Source organism: Bidens hawaiensis, unplaced genomic scaffold, assembly GCF_021521415.1.
Source record: "Bidens hawaiensis isolate Kalapana, Puna unplaced genomic scaffold, B.hawaiensis_p1.1 tig00029381_1, whole genome shotgun sequence".
Classification (NCBI taxonomy): domain Eukaryota; kingdom Viridiplantae; phylum Streptophyta; class Magnoliopsida; order Asterales; family Asteraceae; genus Bidens; species Bidens hawaiensis.
The window spans coordinates 81,729-101,918 of record NW_027494871.1 but is presented as its reverse complement, the minus strand read 5'-3'; the positions used below and the strand labels follow the sequence as shown (position 1 = coordinate 101,918).

The following is a 20,190-nucleotide window of genomic DNA, read 5'->3' as shown; positions in this document are numbered from 1 at the left end:
GGATATGCATAAAGTGGAGGGGTGTGTACGGGTCAGTTTAAGTTGATTTTGGATTCAAACCGAACCCGAACCCGAACCCGAACCCAAACCGATATGCATAAAGTGGACTAAAGGTGTGCATGGATGGGTTTGGGTTAATTTGGATTCAAACCGAAATGACTTAGTCAAAATCGATCTACAGGTTTCACAAATTATTCACAGGCAGAAGAAGAAATGAAACATAGAATTGATTAAAGAAACACAATCATAAATTAAATAGAAATAATGAAAAAAAAAGAATAATAAAAAATCACTGCCAAAAATCTGGTAGAAAAATAGAGATGGAAACAAATAACTCACGCGGTCCAGAATAAAAAGAGTTTGGAGTAGTAAATAATTTGTATCCATAGAACATTTGACACGGCATAGATAGTAAATAAATAGGAGTTAATATCATTCCAGTTGCCATCACAAATGTCAGTTTGAAACGTCCGGTATCTTTTTTACGTATGAGTTTGGTTTGATTATGAGCTAGTTTTCAGTTTTACATTTACGCTTGAATTGTTTTAAATTCTTTGCTCAACATATTGAATTTAGATCATGTTTTAACTTTTTTGCTCAACAAAATGAATTTAGATCTAAAACTCTTAAGCTTAAAAGTTGTTAATCAGTTCAAGCCTAAAATTTGGGCCATAAAATCATAAATGCATAATTCAAAAATAATATGAATGTTTGTTAACAGAGCTTATTAATGAATTGTGAATCCAAAATATAGCATCTGCTTAAGCAGTCCCAAACCAATAAATGAGAAAATACATACATATATACACAAATACATACAACAAATAAATAAAAAATTAAATGTATTCACACGATAAATACGTACATATATACACGTATGCATACATATCACACAATAAGTAACCAGATCAGGGTGTTGTTCATCTATAGTGAGGTTTCAAGAGCCATACATAATCACACAACAAATAAGCAAAACTCATATACCAAGTAATACAAAAAGAAACTAATGTGTACCTGTTAAATCTTGAATATGGTTAAGCCTACTCAACCAGATTGAATGCAGAATCATATGAAACATATCATACTTTACAGGCGTACGGTTCCAGTAAAAATGCCGCTGCAACATTTTCACATTATTTTGCATCGTACGATACCGCTTCATAGGTATAGCTTCTAGAATATCTTTCAGTTTAGGAATATCATTTTCAGCCACAACAACAGAAAAAGCACTCCAATTCAATACTTCATTCAACGGAGGGACGAAATTGTCAGCAATAATAACAGGAACGCATTCATAATATATGGCTTCCACGATTCTCGGGCTGTTAACTTCAAAGCCCATTGGGCATATGCAGTATTTGCTGGATTTCATGTGAAGAGAGTAGGAATTTGTTTTGTAGGACATGGGCCCGGATATTATCATTTTCCTGTCTTTGTTAGCCCAGTGTTTAATGAGGGTCGGGCGGACCCTACCGTGCATTCCTCCAGCAAAGAAAGCGAGTATAGGACGTTGTGAGATTTTTTTACCGCCCATGTTTCTAAGTGGTCTTCTAGGGTTTCCTATGGTGGTTTCCGGTAGTGAGACGTCCTTCCGGCTATGAAAACACCTTCGGAAGTGTCGGCATTGCAGAGGGCTTTAATGGTATTTTTTGTTAGTTCCTCGTGTTCTTTTAATGCGTATGGACCCTGAATGTAAACCAAAGTGGGAGAGTGAGACCAGTGTAAGGGCAAAATGGTCATACTTAGACCACCAAAATATCAAATTTGACCATTTTGCGCAACGCTATACCATAAGGTAAAAGAAAGAGTTAAGCTGGTGAAAGGGCAAAAGGGTCATTATTTAAATACAGTACTTAGACCACCAAAATATTAAGTTTGAACATTTTGCGCTTACCATAAGATAAACTAAAAGAGTTGAACTGGTGTAAGGGCAAAATGGTCATCTTTTAGATACTATTAGACCACCAAAAAATTGAAATTTGACCATTTTGTGCTATACGATAAGGTAAAAAAAGAGTTAACTGGCGTAAGGGCAAAATGGTCATTAATTTGGATGCACTACTTAGACCACCAAAATATTAAATTTGACCATTTTGAGCTATACCATAAAGAAAAGCTAAACTGGTATAAGCGAAAAATGGTCATTTATTTAGATATACTTAAAAGAGTCTTAGACCACCAAAAAATTGAAATTTGACCATTTTACGCTATACCAAAAGGTTAAAAAAAGAGTTTTAACTGGTGTAAGGGCAAAATGTTCAAAACCAAATATTTTGGTGTAAACAGTAAGCGCTAATGTGTTTAAAGTGTTCCTTTACTAGAAACTGTGTAAGAGTCATATGCCCATTAAAATGTTTATATACGATTTTTAGTTGTAACTAGTATCATACCCAGTCATGGCAAGCAACTAAAAAATGATCTGAACCGTGAGTCCGATTCCAAAAAGGATATTTTGAAGCAATCTTGTTGACATAATCTCTTAAGAAGATTGATAGTGGTTTGATGTTATGCAAGTCGGGAACATAAAGAGCACGTTGAAGTTGGCGTGCACTGTATGGTAGATAGAATAAGTGGGCCTTTTGTGGGTCCCGTGTAACAAACTGTTTGCTTGACTCCATAAACTTCATAAACCAACCTTCTGAAGAATAAATTCCTCTCAGATAAGGAGTATGGAAAATAGGCCTCTTTCCATCTTGGTATACAAACACCTTCAATATTAACTCCATCAACTCATAGCTCCTGTTAAACGCAGTCAGCAAATTAGCGTAATGATTCATGCAGATCAACTTATAAAAGGAAAAACAATTTGTGGTGCAGTTATGATTTATTTTTCATATTTTAACCTTAGTGCACACAAAGAGCAGAATTAACTTTAAGAACTAGTGCAAGAAGTCCTATGTTTTACAAACTTATTCACCAAATATTATGTTGTGATCACGTGCAATGCAGAATGATTAAACTATACCTATTCCACAGTTTCTTTTCATGAATCTCTATCTGAGAAGCCTATGGTTTTGCTTCAGTCTGTATACTTGAAGCATGACTTGCATCATTCCCATTAATTGTCCAAACTGAAACCACACAATGACCAAACATAACTGTTCAGATCCTTAAACTCCACAAAATAATGTTCACTAATCACTACCACCTTTTCTCTATTAAGGTTTATTTATACAAATGCTAATAACACAAACATCACTACATCAGAAAAAAAAAACAATAGTTGGTAGGGTATGCATGAATCCATTCAAGTGATACCCTTTTTGAGACAAAAAGCACAATCTGAACTCTGAAGTTTATAAGTCATGATTCATATTGAAGCTCATACGTGTGCATTATTAAATATGTGGTGCATATTGGTAGAAGATGGTGTAGGAAGAATACAAATCAGGGGGTGTTTGGGATTGCTTACTTTAAGCAACTTATGGCTTATTAGCTTTTGGAAAAGTTAAAAGGTGTTTGGTATTGTGTGTTATTGTGAGGGAATAAGTTAATAAGTTACAAAGTTGTAACTTATTAACTTATGGGAAAAGTTATAAGGAGGTAAAATAAGGAATCCCAAACACCCCCTCAGTATGATCTTTCACGGTCACATCTATGATTGAATTAAGTCAGGTAATAGTTTTGCAAGGACCTCAAATTTACCTTTCAAAAACGGTTATATTTCTGAATAAAGGGACATATAGATTTGGGTCATGGTAATCAACACCAACTGAGATAGTGTCAAGCTCCTTTTTGGCATACACGAATGCTTCATATGGTGATAATCCCTTTAAATCTCTCTGCAAATTCAGCTTATCAAAAACTAGAATAATAACAATAACAATAATAATAATAAATTAAGGAAAAAGAAAATTTCATTGTCATTAGAAGCTTAGTAATCTTACCAGATAGCGTTTACGTCTTCTTTCAGAAGCAGAGGAAAATGATAAAGGTAGTACTGATTTATTAGGTTTAGTGTTGCCCACCTGCTTCCTTGTTTCATTAACTTTCACTTTCTCTTGCACAACTGCAACTGACCGAACTAACTGACTAGAAGACTTAAGCATAGCGGTCTCGGGGTCTGTTTTAATAGCCTCATGCTGTTTATCTCTGGTCAAAGGAGGAGTGATTTGACTTTTCAAGTTAATATCAAAGTGACTTGTATCAGGGAGAGATGAATCCGGTGTCGTAAGTTGATAAGGAAGTGTTTTCAACTGAAAAAGAGCAAAGGTTATTGTGATAATGGCTCCAATAGGGAGTAACTTCTTCCAGTCAATTTTGAATATTAAGAAAACGACGATAGAGTGCACTAATTTATTCATCTCCTTCAAATTCACCACTCCTTCAAATTCCTCTTCATAAAGCTAGTCTTCCTCAGGGAAATCAACAACATAACTTTTGTCTTTAGCATATTCCAACGGCTGACAAGTTGCAACATTTCTGTAAAAACAGATTATCAGTTGTCATGTTTTCACAATATATATAGGTTGAAACCAAGATGATATGTCAACTTAAAATGTCCATCTTTGTTAAGAAGGGGATATATAAATGCATGACTGAGAGAGCAAATTTAAGCCATAACCAGGACAGGGAAAACTGTAAATAAAATGTGGCATTGCTTATGATAGTTCCTTGATATATTAATCTGATGAAAATAACTTCCGTAATGATTATAATACTATTAGTAGCTCTAGGCTTGTAAACCAACCAAACGTTCAATGAACTGTTTGTGAATCGTTCGGCAGGAAGTTCGTTTATTTAATAAACGAACAAACATGAACAAAATTTTGTGTCCGTTTAATTAAACAAACGGGCATGAACACATGTTCTGTTCACTCATTTATGTTCGTGAACGTTTGTTTATGCTGTTTCGTTTGAGTCCATGTGTTTATGTTCCTTTAACCCCTTTAACTATGTACCTTTATAATTTTTAAAATAATTAAACATGTATTAGACTTCAATTAGTGTTCATTTATGATTGTTCATTCATGTTCATGAACTGTTCGTTTATAGATTCTTAACGAACAAACACAAACATGTTCATTTTCTTAATAAACGAGCATGAACAATAAATTCCATTCGTTTAATTTTCGTGGACATGTTTGGTTAAAGTTAAATGAACGAATACGAACATGCCCTCGTTTGTGTTCGTTCGGTTCGTTTACTCCACATATTAAGAAACAATATAATGAACTCCTTTCTCAAAATCTTCCCCTAAACACTGGAAAATGCTAGACCTAAAGGTGTATAAAATAACTTTATTAATCCAATTTTAATATATTATTATTACCAAATAATCCAGCCTTATTAGGTTTCAAATCTGAGATTGATAATAATAATAATAATAATGGGGAAAGTTAAAAGTTAACGTACAAACTAAAACAGCGTGCTAACGCTATGAATCAAGTAGTGTAATTATACGTACAAGTAGTGTAATTATGTAATTACATCGTAGTGTAATTATGTAATTACATCGTAGTGTAATCAGTACACTATAATTACACTATGTTGTATACTTGTATATATAATTGCACTACTGTATTGTAATTACACTTCTGTTGTATATAGTATTAATATTATTATCAAATAATCCAGCTCTATTAGGTTTCAAATATAATAATAATAATAATATGTTATATCCGGTGAAAGAAAGTGAATTATATAACGTAACTGACATGCCATCATAGATCTAACTTCAATCTAAATCCATGTGGAATAGGTTTTACTGTTTTGCATCAATTGATATGTGAATTCATTACAACATGATATATTAACAGAACACTAGTTATGAAATCACATAATACGCTACAGATTAACTAATCATATTATTTAAAGCAAATGCGTACAGTAAAATTGAGATCGAGATTATCAAACCTCAGGTAAAGTGGAGCCTGAAATATGTCGGTTTAATTAAATTAAATCCGGCGAAAGAAAGAGAGGTGGACTAACGGTTTATTCGTCGGCGTCGTGTTTTATACAGCTCACAAAGTCACAGTATGAAAAAGAATAAGTTGTTTGGGATTGCTTTTGATGTGAGAGTGAAAAGTTAATAAGTTACACTTTTATAACTTATTAACTTAATGAAAATTTATACGAAGTTAAAATAAGGAATCCCAAACACCCACTAAATTAAGGAATACAGGGAAATTTAATTATTTATTTATGAACTAACTAATTAATTAATTAATATGTTTGGTATGGAGAAATGAAATGTGCGTTGAAATGGAATGAGCAAGGGAATGAAAAGGACGAGGTAATGAAATGAATAATTATCATTCCATTAACATGTTTGGTTACCATGTGTCAATTAAATGAATTATTAGTCTTTATTTTATGGTAAGCTGGAAAACCGGAATAAAATAAAAATGGTTGTGAGTGGCGGTGGGAAGGTGGTGGTGGGCAGTGAGTAGTAATGGTGGTGGTGGATGGTGGCGATGGGCGGGAGCGATTGTTTGTGGTGGTAGGTGGTGGTAATAGCGGGTGGTGGTGGCGGTGCTAAGCAGCGTCTGGCCAGCGGTGGTAGTGATGGGCAAGATCGATGGTTGGTGGTAGCGGTGGTGGGCGGCACTGGTAGGTGGGTGGGTGGTGGCGGCGGCGGAGGCGAGTGGTGGTGGTGGTGGACAGGCGGTGGTGGTGGGTGGTGAGAGTGCAATAGGTAATGGTGGTGGGAGAGTGGTGATGGTGATATAGTGTGAAAGAAGGATATAATGAAAAAAACAAGGGGGTGGATGGAATGAATTTGATGTGTTTTAGGAGGGAATGGAATGGACATGGTAATGAGTGATTCCATTCCATTAACCAACCAAACACATTTTTTCTCATTCCATCATAATAGTCTATTCCATTCCGACTCTCATTCATGCATACCAAACGTTACCTAAATTTTTTATTTGTTTAGGCGATAAGAGGTGGTAGAGTGGTTAGAAAGAGACTTGGTGCTTCATGTGATCTAGGTTTAACGGCACCAGGGTGATGATGGTGGGCTAGGCAGGTATGTGGTGTTCCCAAAAAAAATTAACAATAAAAAAGAAAAATTAATTGTCCCTTGGGTGCGTTAGAAAATTGGCTTTCTGGTCTAACGACGTGTGGGTAATGGTTAAAGTTCGAAATATTTATGGTTTTAGGTTCGAAATCTGACTCAGTGGAGTTTTCCCACAGTAGTGGGATTGGTGTTCCTAGGTTAGTCAGAAATGGAGCGACAAAATTAGTATCGACAGTTGACATCTCGTTTCAGGAAGGTTCACTGGATATTGAATTTAGTTCCAAACGTTGTTAAAAAAAGTTATATAATTACGCAGAGTATCTCTTATCTGTTGTAATATTGTGGAGCTTATTATGTATGGGTTGGCTTATATTTGGTGTAAACAGGATAGCAATCCCTCATATACCAGTTATAAGTTCGTGTTGTAGCATGCCCTCCTTTCACGAATTGCTGCATCTATTCGAGTGATCCACAAACGACGAAAAGTGATTTTTTTTCCTATCCCTATCCCGATGAGCCGAAACTAAAGCTCTTATTTTTTGTTGAGTAAACTCACTATATGCTAGTTAAACAGTTGGAGAGGGAATAACGATAAATCAGGATCAGTAGTGAATTAATCGGATTGGAATTTATATAATATGACTGATCTTGACCAAATAGCAATTAGTCGGTAACTATTCAGTGGAATACTGACTAATGATTCATCAGGGATTAATAAGCGACTACGCGCGATTTTTACAACCATGCACATGGGTACTACATTTTCTTTTCTTGTTTTTCGTTAAAAGAATCAACCAAAAATAAACCCGACTGAAGTTGCAGCAAGGGCTGGCAAATTGAGCACTAGTTTAGACACAATAAGACCTGTTTAGCCAAAAAAAAAAAAATACGTTATGCAATTCTATACTCTGTAAAAATATTTAAAATTAGGAAGCTACAAAACATCATTTATTCTTCTTGGTACATAAAACATATAAATGCCACGCTTAAACCACCAAAGTGGTCGTTTTCATTTTTGGTACTTGTGTTCATCACGCCGTCTTTAACCAGTGGCGGATGGAGGTTATCTTCAAAGAAGGGGGGGGGGGGGGTATTAGCCCCCACTCAGATTCTTATGAGTCAGTGTATTTAATAGAATTTTATAGTGTAAAGTTGGTTAAAACCAATTTAGGCCCCCTTTCTTTTATTTTTATTAGGCACTCATGCTCTACAACCTTTCAAGTTTCAACCCAATGAACAAGATTTAAAAGCCTAGCCACGTGTATTCCGGTTTGTTAATGATCGATTAAAAGAAAGAGAACAAAAAACTAATGCTTGATGAAACAAAGAACACGATTATTTATATTTATGTCATTTTATTTTTTTATTTATGAGATTTGAGTTTTTTAAAGTGAATATTGTTCCAAAAGAAAGTTGTATCAATGATAGAGGTCACATGTAAAAGGCAAAGATATAATATCAACAATCAACATTAGTATAATTTTAATAGTTCTAATAGAATTGTCAATATGCTAATTCAAGAGTTTGGTGAGCGTTTAAACGAGATTAACACAAAGTTATTTCAAAACATGACGGCTTTCATTCGGCATGACTTATTGTTTAAGTTTTATTCGTTGAAGTTAATGATATTGTGTGCAATTTTCAATACGAAGCTTGTGTAATTTGTAGCATCAAAAAAAGTATTCAAAAGTGTTACGAATAAAGCTGCAATTGATCGTTTTTAAAAGATCACGTAGAGGACAATTGTAATAGGTATTTTGCGACGCAATATTTAATGAAGTATGTATTTACATTTTCATGTAGTTTAATTTTACTGATTATTTTTTGCCCCCCACTGAGTTAAACTTTTGGATCCGCCACTGTGACTCTAACCTTTTAAACGCGTCAAGACACGAACTGCCGGCCATAGTTGTAGTAGTCTCCAAGTTGGAACTTCACAAGAAAGTAAAATGACAGTAATACCTTTCAACTAACACCCAAGTGAAGTGTTTCACGGGGTGTTTGGCCTAGCTTTTATTTTTTGGCTTATGTTTATATTTTAAAGTGGCTTATAGCTTATTTTCTATTATTTGGTAAGCTTCTTTTAAGTGTTTGGATTAGCTTATATTCTACAAGTTGATAATAAGTTGTTAAATCCACCATTCTTTAATTTGTTATAGTAGTAAGTTGTTTTAATAATTATTAATCTACCATAATTTGAGGACAAATGAGTAATTTACACCCTAACACAAATAAGCTTCTTCAAATAAGCTAAAAAACCATATTCAAATTAGCTTATATAAGTTTATAAGCATAAGCTTAAAAAGCTATAACAAACACCAAACTAAGAGGATGTTTGGGATTGCTTATTTAACTCTAAAAGTGTTTTTTGTCAAAAGTGCTTATTGGTTTATGGCTTTTTGAAAAACAGTTTTTAAAAAAGTGTTTGGATTAGCTTATGTGGTTGGAAAAACCATAAGCGCTTTTTAAAAAATGTTTGGCTTAGCTTATTTACATAAAATGATCAAAAAGGGTAAAGGGTAGATAGATTAGTAAAAATCCAATCAAAAAACCAAAAGCATTTTTGAAAAGCCCCAAATTAGAGCTTTTGGAAAAATGCTTTTTCAAGCCTATCAAAAAGCCAAAACAAAAAATGCTTTTACATTTGCCAAACACCTTTTTTACTTATTGGCTTATTAAAAAAACCAATAAGCAAATAAGCATTTTTCAAACTCAATCCCAAACACTCTCTAAGCTTATTTTATAAAAAAAACTAGCTATAAGCATGATTAAATTCAAATTAGCTTATATAAGCTTTAAACACCCTCTCTCATAGTTTCAGGAATTGATCAAATCCAAAATAATGACAATAATAATTGATCAATCGATCCAACAGTCAACAATCTGAGATTGATTATTATTCCCTAGGGTTTTGATTTCACTGGTATTATTTGATCATGGCAGCTCCGTTCTTTTCAACGCCGTTTCAGCCGTTTGTTTATCAGGTATACCTACCTACCTAATTTCAGCTCCAACGCTTTGTTTTGATTTTGATTTGCTGTGAGCTTATTATTTAGCTTATATGTGTATTTACGCATCTGAATTGGATGAAAACCTGATTAATTCGAATTTCACAACTCAATCGCCGTGATTTTTAGGTCATTAGTTGAATAATTGTACTTGATTTGGAGACTGATGCCTGATAGCCGTAGGTTTTCACTCATCAGGTCATGAGCCATGAACTTGAGTCCTCAATTAGTTAGCTAAAGCCGAGCTATAGAAAGAAAATTGAGGGAAGCTAGGTCGAAGTGTTGTTAGGTATCGATCAGAGTCGATACACAGTGGAAACACAAACACCTATGCAGTCGATATATGTCGGTTATCAGTCCCTTAGTAAAATATCGGTCAGAGTATTAGTACCGATAATATTGGTGATATTGACCGATATTGGACCAATATATCACCGATATTCCGATATCAGTGTTTTAAGTCTTAATTATCAATTTTTAGTGTTCAATGTTAGTCTTTTTAAGTCTTAATCAATTCCTACTTGCTATGATTGTTAGTGTTTGGCAAGTTGCAAAAGGTTAAGTTGTTAAGTGGTAGGAGAGTATACTAAATTGTTAGTGGTAAATTGGTATATATATTAATTTTACATGATATTAAAATTGCCGATAACCCACCGATATCTCACCGCAATAACCGATATCTCATATATCGGTCCTTGAGCGATATCCGATATTTTCCGCATTAACTGATTAGACAAACACCGACCACAAAAGAAAACAGAAAATAAACGGCACAAGAAGCTACGTGGTTCGGTCAAGGTGACCTATGTCCACAGCTGCAACTAGGGTTTATTCATTGTTATTTCTCAGTACAAGATTACAGTTGCAGAATACAGGAATATAAATAAACAAGGATTAGGTTTTGTAAGTTGGTGGCTAAGAAAACCAAATACGGGCCTAATAACAAATCAGCCCCAATAGCCCTTCTTGCCACCCGAACACAAGTAAACCCAAAAGGCTTCACCAATCCGAACATTAAGTGCTATACAATGTAAGATGTTGATTTCATCTTATAACTGTTCTTCAATTGATCACCAGCAAGTGATATTTTCAAATGACATAATGCGAACTAATTTCCTAAGAAGTGGTAGCTTTGAGATTTTGTGTATTCATAATGCTAAGTAGGCTTCTAAGGAGGCCATATCAGTAGCTTGTATTATCAAAAGCTGAGCTATGTTGAATTAATTTACTACTTGACTGTTGGCTTCTGATAATTATTCAGTACTTGGTGTGGAATGTGGTCTGCGAGTGTATGCATCAGTTTCTTATGTAAACAAGTTTGAATGAATCTTACTTTTATAGTCACATAAGTAAGGATATTTCAGTTCATTTCAGTTATTCTCTTTTCTTTATTCTTATTTGAATTTGAATCATGAAAGAGTTTCTATGTTGTGCTAGTTAGTAGTTACTGTAAATGTGTTTCCTTGAAGTGAAAGGATGAAGAGAATTTTTTTTCTTTATGTTGTTTAGTGTAACTGTCTTTCCTTAAAGACATTCAATCATGCCATCAGAATAATGATAACATTTCTATTTTCTATGGTATGTGGAAGAATTCGATGAGGCTATAACTTAGTATGGTAATGATGCATTAGCAAAGTGAAGATCGTCCTAAAATACTTTACTGTTGGCTTCATTGATTTGCCTTTTATATGATTGGCTGTTAGAATAGTTATCATTTTCCGGCATACTAGTTGAAAAAAAGATATTTTTTCACAGCCATGGAAGTAAGAGTCTAAAAGGGATTGAAACAATGTATTTCTCATAAATGGTTTGTTTTCTGTTTCAGTTTTGATATATTAAGAAAGAGTTTTAAGCATTATGTTAGATAGTGATATCCAAATGTAGGGTTGCAACTCTCAGTTAAGAATATGCAATGGAAATAACTTTTCTTCATGGTATTTCCTATAACCGATATATTGGTGTCTTCAAGGAGACTTTTACCCGTAAAGTAAGGGTTGTAAACTATTGGTCAAATATTAATGTAGGGTGACTGCTTCTAGTTTTTGCTTGTATATATGTTTACTAGAATACAGTTTTAGCATTTGAAACTTCTAGCAAGTAACAACTATATATTATTTTTTTTTTGTTAATAACTTGATTAATGGAGTTAACTTTAAATAGAGTCAGCAAGAAGATGTAACGCCTTTCCAGATATTTGGCGGTGAGGCTCAGATTGTTCAGGTATTTATTGTGCAATTATAGATTTATATCTTTCCAAAGAACTTTTACTTTTACCAAAACAACCCCCCTCCCAAGTCATAACAACCCTTTGATTTTGATTGTCCATGCCAGATAATGCTGAAGCCAGAAGAGAAAGTCAGTGCAAGGCCAGGTAAATCAATGAATTCTAATATTATTAGAATACAAACTCTAATATTGTGTGAATTCTTTGCAGGTTGCATGTGCTACATGTCGGGTTCCACCCAAATGGAAAATGTTTATGCCCCAGAAAATGAGGCGGGAATGTGGCAGTGGCTTTTTGGCAAGAATGTAACCAGCACGCTTTTTCTAAATACCAGTTCTGCTGATGGATTTGTTGGCATTGCTGCACCGTCTCTAGCAAGGATTCTACCGGTTTGTATTATTCTTTTGTTAGTTAATTAAGTTGGCATGTTACATACTTCAATTTTACTTTAAATGCTGCAGATTGACTTAGCCAAGTTTGGTGGTGAAATTTTGTGTCAGGTATTTAGTTCATCACTTTTTTCCCTTTATTGATAACATATTTTATTTCTCTCTATGACTCTTTTGATACTATATATTGTAGCCAGATGCATTCCTTTGCTCCATGGGTGATGTGAAGGTCAGCAATACTTTTGATAAAAGAGCCCGTAATGTTATACCCGGGATAGAGGTAGCATCTTGATTTTGTTCCCTAAGCAATGTTTTCTTGCCAGACAAGTGATGATAATCCAAATGGTGCATGTAGGGTTTCTTGAGACAAAAGCTATCTGGCCAAGGCTTGGCATTCATAATCGGGGGTGGATCCGGTATGCTGTTTATGACTTACTGTTTTGTTTCTTTTTTTCAAACGCTACTGCTTAATTGGGTCTATTTAACTTTTTTTTATCTTTCTTTAGTGGTGCAGAAAAATCTTGAGGTGGGTGAGACACTTTCGGTTGACATGTCTAGCATTATTGCCGTGCCATCTACAGTTAACGTGCAAGTAAAATATAACGGTCCAATGAGAAGAGTGGTCTTTGGGGTAACTTTCTTATTATTTGGTGGCATGATAAATTATTTTTACTTAATTTTTATTGCTTTCTAAAATTGTTATTTAATACTGATTTTTTATAGGGAGAGAATCTAGTAACAGCAATGTTAACGTGTAACATCCCGAAATTTTTTTATTTTGATAAATAAAAGAAAGTTATGTTTAGTAATTTCACGTTTTAGTTATTTAATGTCGAGTAAGGAACGGGTCTTGGGCTTAGTTATTTTATGAACTCGGCCTGTCTCGACCCGTAGGAAGCCAACCCGAGCCTAACCAAACTCGTAGTATATAAACGAAAGTTCTTGACGCTTCCACCATTTTCACCATCTTCCTTCACTTACACCCACCCAAACACTCTCATTTCTAGAGAGAGAAGCTAGAGAGAGAAAGTTCTCAAATCACAAATCCGAGTCCACAATCTAGTTCCTAATCGTTTTTGGTAAGTCCCTCTCGAAAATCATCCGTTTTCATAACCATTTTCGAGCTCAAATCGAGCAAAAACTCCCTATTTTCGTAACTTGAGTTTTCGGGTCAAAAACCGCCTTGTTTTGATGTCAAAATGCAAGCTTTTGTGTTTAAAAGTACAAGGAATCGATAGCCCTTTCAATCCCGAGCATTTCCATGTCAAAAACTTCGATTTTGGGTCAAAAATCTGGAAAATCTGGAAAACCCGTGGGTTTCTCCGTCGCCCAGCTTGAAGGAGTCGAATCAGACTCATTCGATCGAACCAGTCGATCGAATCAGTCCATTCGATCGAATGCGTAGATCGAACAAGTCCAGTCGACCGAATAGGGAAGCAACCGAATAGTCTCCAACTCATTCGATCGAATGAGTTTTGTATTCGATCGAATGAGTGTTGTATTCGATCGAACGTGTTCCTGTTTGATCGAACGTGTTCCTATTCGATCGAACGTGTTCCTGTTTGATCGAACGTGTTCCTATTCGATCGAACGTGTTCCTATTCGATCGAACGTGTTCCTATTCGATCGAATCAAGCCAGAACCAAGCTGTTTCCGAGTTCGCCTAAGGTTTAACTTCGCCTGAAGCGAAGTTCGTTTATAAAATGAATTAATAACCTACTGGAAAATGTGTTAAGGCAGTTATCGAAAACGAGTAGTAGTAGTTAATTGATATGTGTAAATATTATACAGTTAGCCGAGCCCAGTTAAAGAAAGGAATTACAATCAACGGAGAACGTAACCGTATTCAGGTGAGTTTCTAGCCCCATTTCCTTGTTATGTTTTCGGGGCTGTGTGCATACTCGATGTGAAGTGTGAATCCACTTACTTTAAGTGGTAAGTGTATGCTATAGATGTTATATGAGGTATATATTTATAATGCTTGTCGGTACGTGAACGATCTTCGGATATTGCACGTATCGCCAAGGATAGCGATTGCCAAGTGGTTGATAGTGTGTATGAATGATGTGATGTGACTTGTTCACTACGTAAATACTAAACTAATATGAGTGTGACCAAGGCAGGTTGAGGTAGAGTGTGTTAGAGGTAGCAGGAGTCTAGTAAGGGTGTTAGTGGCATAGCGTGAGTGCGTGATAGGGAAAGCCTATACGTGCCTTCGTTATTAAGTGGCATAGCGTGAGTGCGTGATAGGGAAAGCCTATACGTGCCTTCGTTATTAAGTGGCATAGCGTGAGTGCGTGATAGGGAAAGCCTATACGTGCCTTCGCTATTAAGTGGCATAGCGTGAGTGCGTGATAGGGAAAGCCTATACGTGCCTTCGTTATTAAGTGGCATAGCGTGAGTGCGTGATAGGGAAAGCCTATACGTGCCGTTGTAATTAAGTGGCTAAGCTGTAGGGGTAATTAAGTGGTTAAACAGTGGCATGTTAGACAGTGGACTATGTGTCTTCGGATACGTATATATATATTGTATGAAGTGGTTGTATGATAAGTTGCTTGATTAACTAGAACTCACTCAGCGTAGCTGACTTTTAGTATGCACGCAGGTGAGCTGATTATAGAGTTAGCATGAGGATGACACACGGCATGGATTGAACGGCTGGCATCTGAAGAAAGAAGTAAAGATGTTTTAAATATAAAGTTTTGTGTTATGGTATCAAAGAAAAGATTGAATGATTTGTAACAAATGATTGATGTTTTATATTCCGCGAAAAGTTTTAATAAACTCTGATTTGAAGAACTGTGTTTATGAGTAAATCCGACGCGAAAGTAGGGCTTCCGGTAACGGGGCCTTACAAGTTGGTATCAGAGCATAAGTTCGAGAGATTTAAGCATCCTACATGCTTAGACTCGAACAGAAAATGGGATTTAAGTAAGAAAGGAAAGAAGATGCCAGTTCAAGAATGCCATGTGTCGCTCAAGCAAGATCAGTAAAGGTAAGGTGTATGATTAAATGATATATGTTAATGAGAAAAGAAAGATATGTGAACGATAGGGATAGGAATAATTGACTGTTTAAATTGACAAACTGCTTAAGTAGAACCAGCACAAATAGACTCATAAAGGGAAGTGTATATGACACGGAAAGTAACGTGATCAGCTAATCGCAACTGGCCACTGTTATTACCTGTTAGCCTTACTATCCTTGTACTAGATAGATCCTTGAGTGATGATGTTTGTGTTTTCCCTTTTAGATTACGATGGCTGGAGCTGGAGAATTTGTTGAAACTGGGGGTCGCACTGGGCGTCGTGGCAGGCCTCGTCTTGTCCGGCAACCCTCGGTGGAAGAAGCTTCCCACACCGAAGATGAAGGAAGCGCAGCTGGAGGAGACCAGAACAACAACGAAGAAGTTCAACTTAGCCCTGCAGTTCAAGCAGCCATTGTTCAAGCTGTAGTTGCTGCTGTGAAGAACCTGAATCCCGAAGGGTCTGCTGGAAGCCGTGAACGAACCGTTGAAGGGGCAGGTGGTAATAATAGAAAGAATGACGAGAGGGAAAGGGATAACTCGAGTGAGGTAAAGTCTGTGAAAGATGATGAAAGGAAGAGGGGCCGAGGCGGTTGCAACTATAAGTCCTTCAAAGGTTGTGACCCGCCTAAGTTGACTGGTTTGGGAGACGCAATCGCTACCCTTCAGTGGATAACCGCCATGGATAAGGTTATCCGCATTAGCGAGTGTCGTCCTGACCAAGCAGTGGGTTATGCCACTCAGTCATTTGAAGATGAGGCCATGTACTGGTGGGAAACGGTCGAACAAAGGAAGACCCGAGAGGAGATTAAGGCCATGAGGTGGGATGACCTTAAGGAGTTAGTGATGAAAAGGTTCTGTGCTGATGCTGAGGTTGAGAGGGCCGAGATGAAGTTTCTGAATCTAAAGGCGGACAAGATGACACATCGTGAGTACACCACTGAATTCAACCGCATGTCTAGGTTGGTACCTGACATGGTGAACACCGAGGCGAAACGGATCAAGTGCTACGTTAGAGGACTTCCCCAGAAGGTCCGCATGTTGGTCAGGGCCAACAAACCTGTTACCTTTGAGTCTGCGGTCGAGTTGGCGGAGATAGTCTATGATGATCTGGCGGCGGATGATGTGGGAGTGGAAGATGAGGGAAAAGGGAAAGGAACTAAAAGAGCTGGGGATATCGTGGAACATGCAGGGAGAAGGACACAGAAGATGGCAGGGAGTGGAGCATGTAAGGTGTGTGGAAAGATGCACTTGGGGGAATGCAAGGCTGGTCCAAACCAGTGCTACCGATGTGGGAGGGAGGGGCACCTCTCCCGTGAATGCACCGAGGACCAGAAGTGTTATAGGTGTGGTAAGTCAGGTCACATAGCTAGGGAGTGTAGAGAAGCCGTGGCAGTGAGGGAAGGAAGAGGAAACGCGTGAAGGGATGGTCTATTAGCTGCTGAGGAGGTTGCAGGAGAATAAGTGGCATGTCACAGTTGTTTTATGTTTAGTAGTTAAAGAGTGTTTTATGTTACAGTTGAACCTATGTTGTTTAGCAAGCTTGAATGATTTCCTTTTATGTTATGAAATACTTGTGACTTCTTGTGCTTTAGTATGAACGATCTATGAATTTAACTTGAATGCATGTTGGTTATAATAAATAGTTGTGTGATGGTAAAGCGTGTAAATATAAGAAGTTTTCCGTTTATAGGGAATAAGTTAGGTTTCGGGGGCGAAACCTCTTTAAGGAGGGAAGACTTGTAACATCCCGAAATTTTTTATTTTGATAAATAAAAGAAAGTTATGTTTAGTAATTTCACGTTTTAGTTATTTAATGTCGAGTAAGGAACGGGTCTTGGGCTTAGTTATTTTATGAACTCGGCCTGTCTCGACCCGTAGGAAGCCAACCCGAGCCTAACCAAACTCGTAGTATATAAACGAAAGTTCTTGACGCTTCCACCATTTTCACCATCTTCCTTCACTTACACCCACCCAAACACTCTCATTTCTAGAGAGAGAAGCTAGAGAGAGAAAGTTCTCAAATCACAAATCCGAGTCCACAATCTAGTTCCTAATCGTTTTTGGTAAGTCCCTCTCGAAAATCATCCGTTTTCATAACCATTTTCGAGCTCAAATCGAGCAAAAACTCCCTATTTTCGTAACTTGAGTTTTCGGGTCAAAAACCGCCTTGTTTTGATGTCAAAATGCAAGCTTTTGTGTTTAAAAGTACAAGGAATCGATAGCCCTTTCAATCCCGAGCATTTCCATGTCAAAAACTTCGATTTTGGGTCAAAAATCTGGAAAATCTGGAAAACCCGTGGGTTTCTCCGTCGCCCAGCTTGAAGGAGTCGAATCAGACTCATTCGATCGAACCAGTCGATCGAATCAGTCCATTCGATCGAATGCGTAGATCGAACAAGTCCAGTCGACCGAATAGGGAAGCAACCGAATAGTCTCCAACTCATTCGATCGAATGAGTTTTGTATTCGATCGAATGAGTGTTGTATTCGATCGAACGTGTTCCTGTTTGATCGAACGTGTTCCTATTCGATCGAACGTGTTCCTGTTTGATCGAACGTGTTCCTATTCGATCGAACGTGTTCCTATTCGATCGAACGTGTTCCTATTCGATCGAACGTGTTCCTATTCGATCGAATCAAGCCAGAACCAAGCTGTTTCCGAGTTCGCCTAAGGTTTAACTTCGCCTGAAGCGAAGTTCGTTTATAAAATGAATTAATAACCTACTGGAAAATGTGTTAAGGCAGTTATCGAAAACGAGTAGTAGTAGTTAATTGATATGTGTAAATATTATACAGTTAGCCGAGCCCAGTTAAAGAAAGGAATTACAATCAACGGAGAACGTAACCGTATTCAGGTGAGTTTCTAGCCCCATTTCCTTGTTATGTTTTCGGGGCTGTGTGCATACTCGATGTGAAGTGTGAATCCACTTACTTTAAGTGGTAAGTGTATGCTATAGATGTTATATGAGGTATATATTTATAATGCTTGTCGGTACGTGAACGATCTTCGGATATTGCACGTATCGCCAAGGATAGCGATTGCCAAGTGGTTGATAGTGTGTATGAATGATGTGATGTGACTTGTTCACTACGTAAATACTAAACTAATATGAGTGTGACCAAGGCAGGTTGAGGTAGAGTGTGTTAGAGGTAGCAGGAGTCTAGTAAGGGTGTTAGTGGCATAGCGTGAGTGCGTGATAGGGAAAGCCTATACGTGCCTTCGTTATTAAGTGGCATAGCGTGAGTGCGTGATAGGGAAAGCCTATACGTGCCTTCGTTATTAAGTGGCATAGCGTGAGTGCGTGATAGGGAAAGCCTATACGTGCCTTCGCTATTAAGTGGCATAGCGTGAGTGCGTGATAGGGAAAGCCTATACGTGCCTTCGTTATTAAGTGGCATAGCGTGAGTGCGTGATAGGGAAAGCCTATACGTGCCGTTGTAATTAAGTGGCTAAGCTGTAGGGGTAATTAAGTGGTTAAACAGTGGCATGTTAGACAGTGGACTATGTGTCTTCGGATACGTATATATATATTGTATGAAGTGGTTGTATGATAAGTTGCTTGATTAACTAGAACTCACTCAGCGTAGCTGACTTTTAGTATGCACGCAGGTGAGCTGATTATAGAGTTAGCATGAGGATGACACACGGCATGGATTGAACGGCTGGCATCTGAAGAAAGAAGTAAAGATGTTTTAAATATAAAGTTTTGTGTTATGGTATCAAAGAAAAGATTGAATGATTTGTAACAAATGATTGATGTTTTATATTCCGCGAAAAGTTTTAATAAACTCTGATTTGAAGAACTGTGTTTATGAGTAAATCCGACGCGAAAGTAGGGCTTCCGGTAACGGGGCCTTACATAACGGGACCCGGCATCGTCTTTATTCAGAGCATGCCATTCCCTCGGTTTTCTCAGCGCATCGCTAGGTAATTCTTATATTCCTATCAGATGCAAAATTATAATTTAAATAAAAGAAATTAGCTTATTATTGTAGTAAGTTGGTGTCAATAATCATGTTTAACACAAATAAAAGCAGGCGAGTTTTTTCTAACCTTTAAAAGTGAACTCAAGAGTGAATTTTTCGTTTTACAGGGCGGTGACATCACCAAACATGAGAGAGAACCCAAAGTTGTTCATGCAGATAGCCATATTCTTCTTTCTCGCTTACGTTGTGGTTGTTTCGTCTTTAATCTTGACAGACATATGATTCTTTTAGTTTTCTCTCTCTTGTTAAGTTCAAGTTTTACAACCCGACCAGGGCCTAGTCAACTGAGCTGGTGAAAACCCTATGTAGCGCCAAAAACCGGGTTGAGTTAAGGTAAAAAGAGAGAAAAAAAACTAGTTTGAAAACATGTTCGGTTCTTTGCTTCTCGAACCAGTGAACAAAGACTCGTTTAACAAAGCTGACCCGAGACATTATACAATTTATCAGTTTTCCATCTACTTTTTATTTGTTTGTTTGATACTACGCTTATGCGAATGCAATCTTTTCTAGTCATTGTATGTAGAAGAGTATCATGCCATGAACACATAATTGAAGGTATGTTCATCAATTAAAGATGTGATTATAAATTGC

At 36.8% G+C, this 20,190-nt stretch overlaps 1 protein-coding gene and 1 pseudogene across 2 annotated transcripts; one reads left to right on the top strand and one right to left on the bottom strand.

Moving 5' to 3' along the window:
- Positions 1 to 717: 717 nt before the first annotated feature.
- LOC143578872 (putative glycosyltransferase At5g03795) lies at positions 718 to 5,948 on the bottom strand (annotated as a pseudogene). The gene is made up of 5 exons (XR_013143349.1): positions 5,857 to 5,948; positions 3,888 to 4,422; positions 3,646 to 3,782; positions 2,391 to 2,739; positions 718 to 1,686 (listed from the first exon to the last, which is right to left on the bottom strand). The product of XR_013143349.1 is annotated as a putative glycosyltransferase At5g03795 (transcript).
- Positions 5,949 to 9,867: 3,919 nt separating this feature from the next.
- Positions 9,868 to 19,931, top strand: LOC143578871 (uncharacterized). The gene is made up of 11 exons (XM_077062335.1): positions 9,868 to 9,948; positions 12,133 to 12,192; positions 12,304 to 12,343; positions 12,407 to 12,585; positions 12,658 to 12,696; positions 12,779 to 12,865; positions 12,941 to 13,001; positions 13,092 to 13,216; positions 13,309 to 13,333; positions 19,474 to 19,540; positions 19,707 to 19,931. Exons 1-11 carry the CDS (start codon positions 9,901 to 9,903, stop codon positions 19,819 to 19,821), a joined length of 846 nt encoding a protein of 281 aa, XP_076918450.1. The 5' UTR covers positions 9,868 to 9,900; the 3' UTR covers positions 19,822 to 19,931.
- The last annotated feature ends 259 nt before the right edge of the window (positions 19,932 to 20,190 follow it).

Bases quoted from the DNA above. Each gene is read 5' to 3' on its own strand.
- LOC143578871 (XM_077062335.1), top strand. From the start codon at position 9,901: ATGGCAGCTCCGTTCTTTTCAACGCCGTTTCAGCCGTTTGTTTATCAG. The intron at 12,586-12,657 runs GTTTGTATTATT...TAAATGCTGCAG, and splicing joins CTCTAGCAAGGATTCTACCG to ATTGACTTAGCCAAGTTTGG. The intron at 12,697-12,778 runs GTATTTAGTTCA...TATATATTGTAG, and splicing joins GTGGTGAAATTTTGTGTCAG to CCAGATGCATTCCTTTGCTC.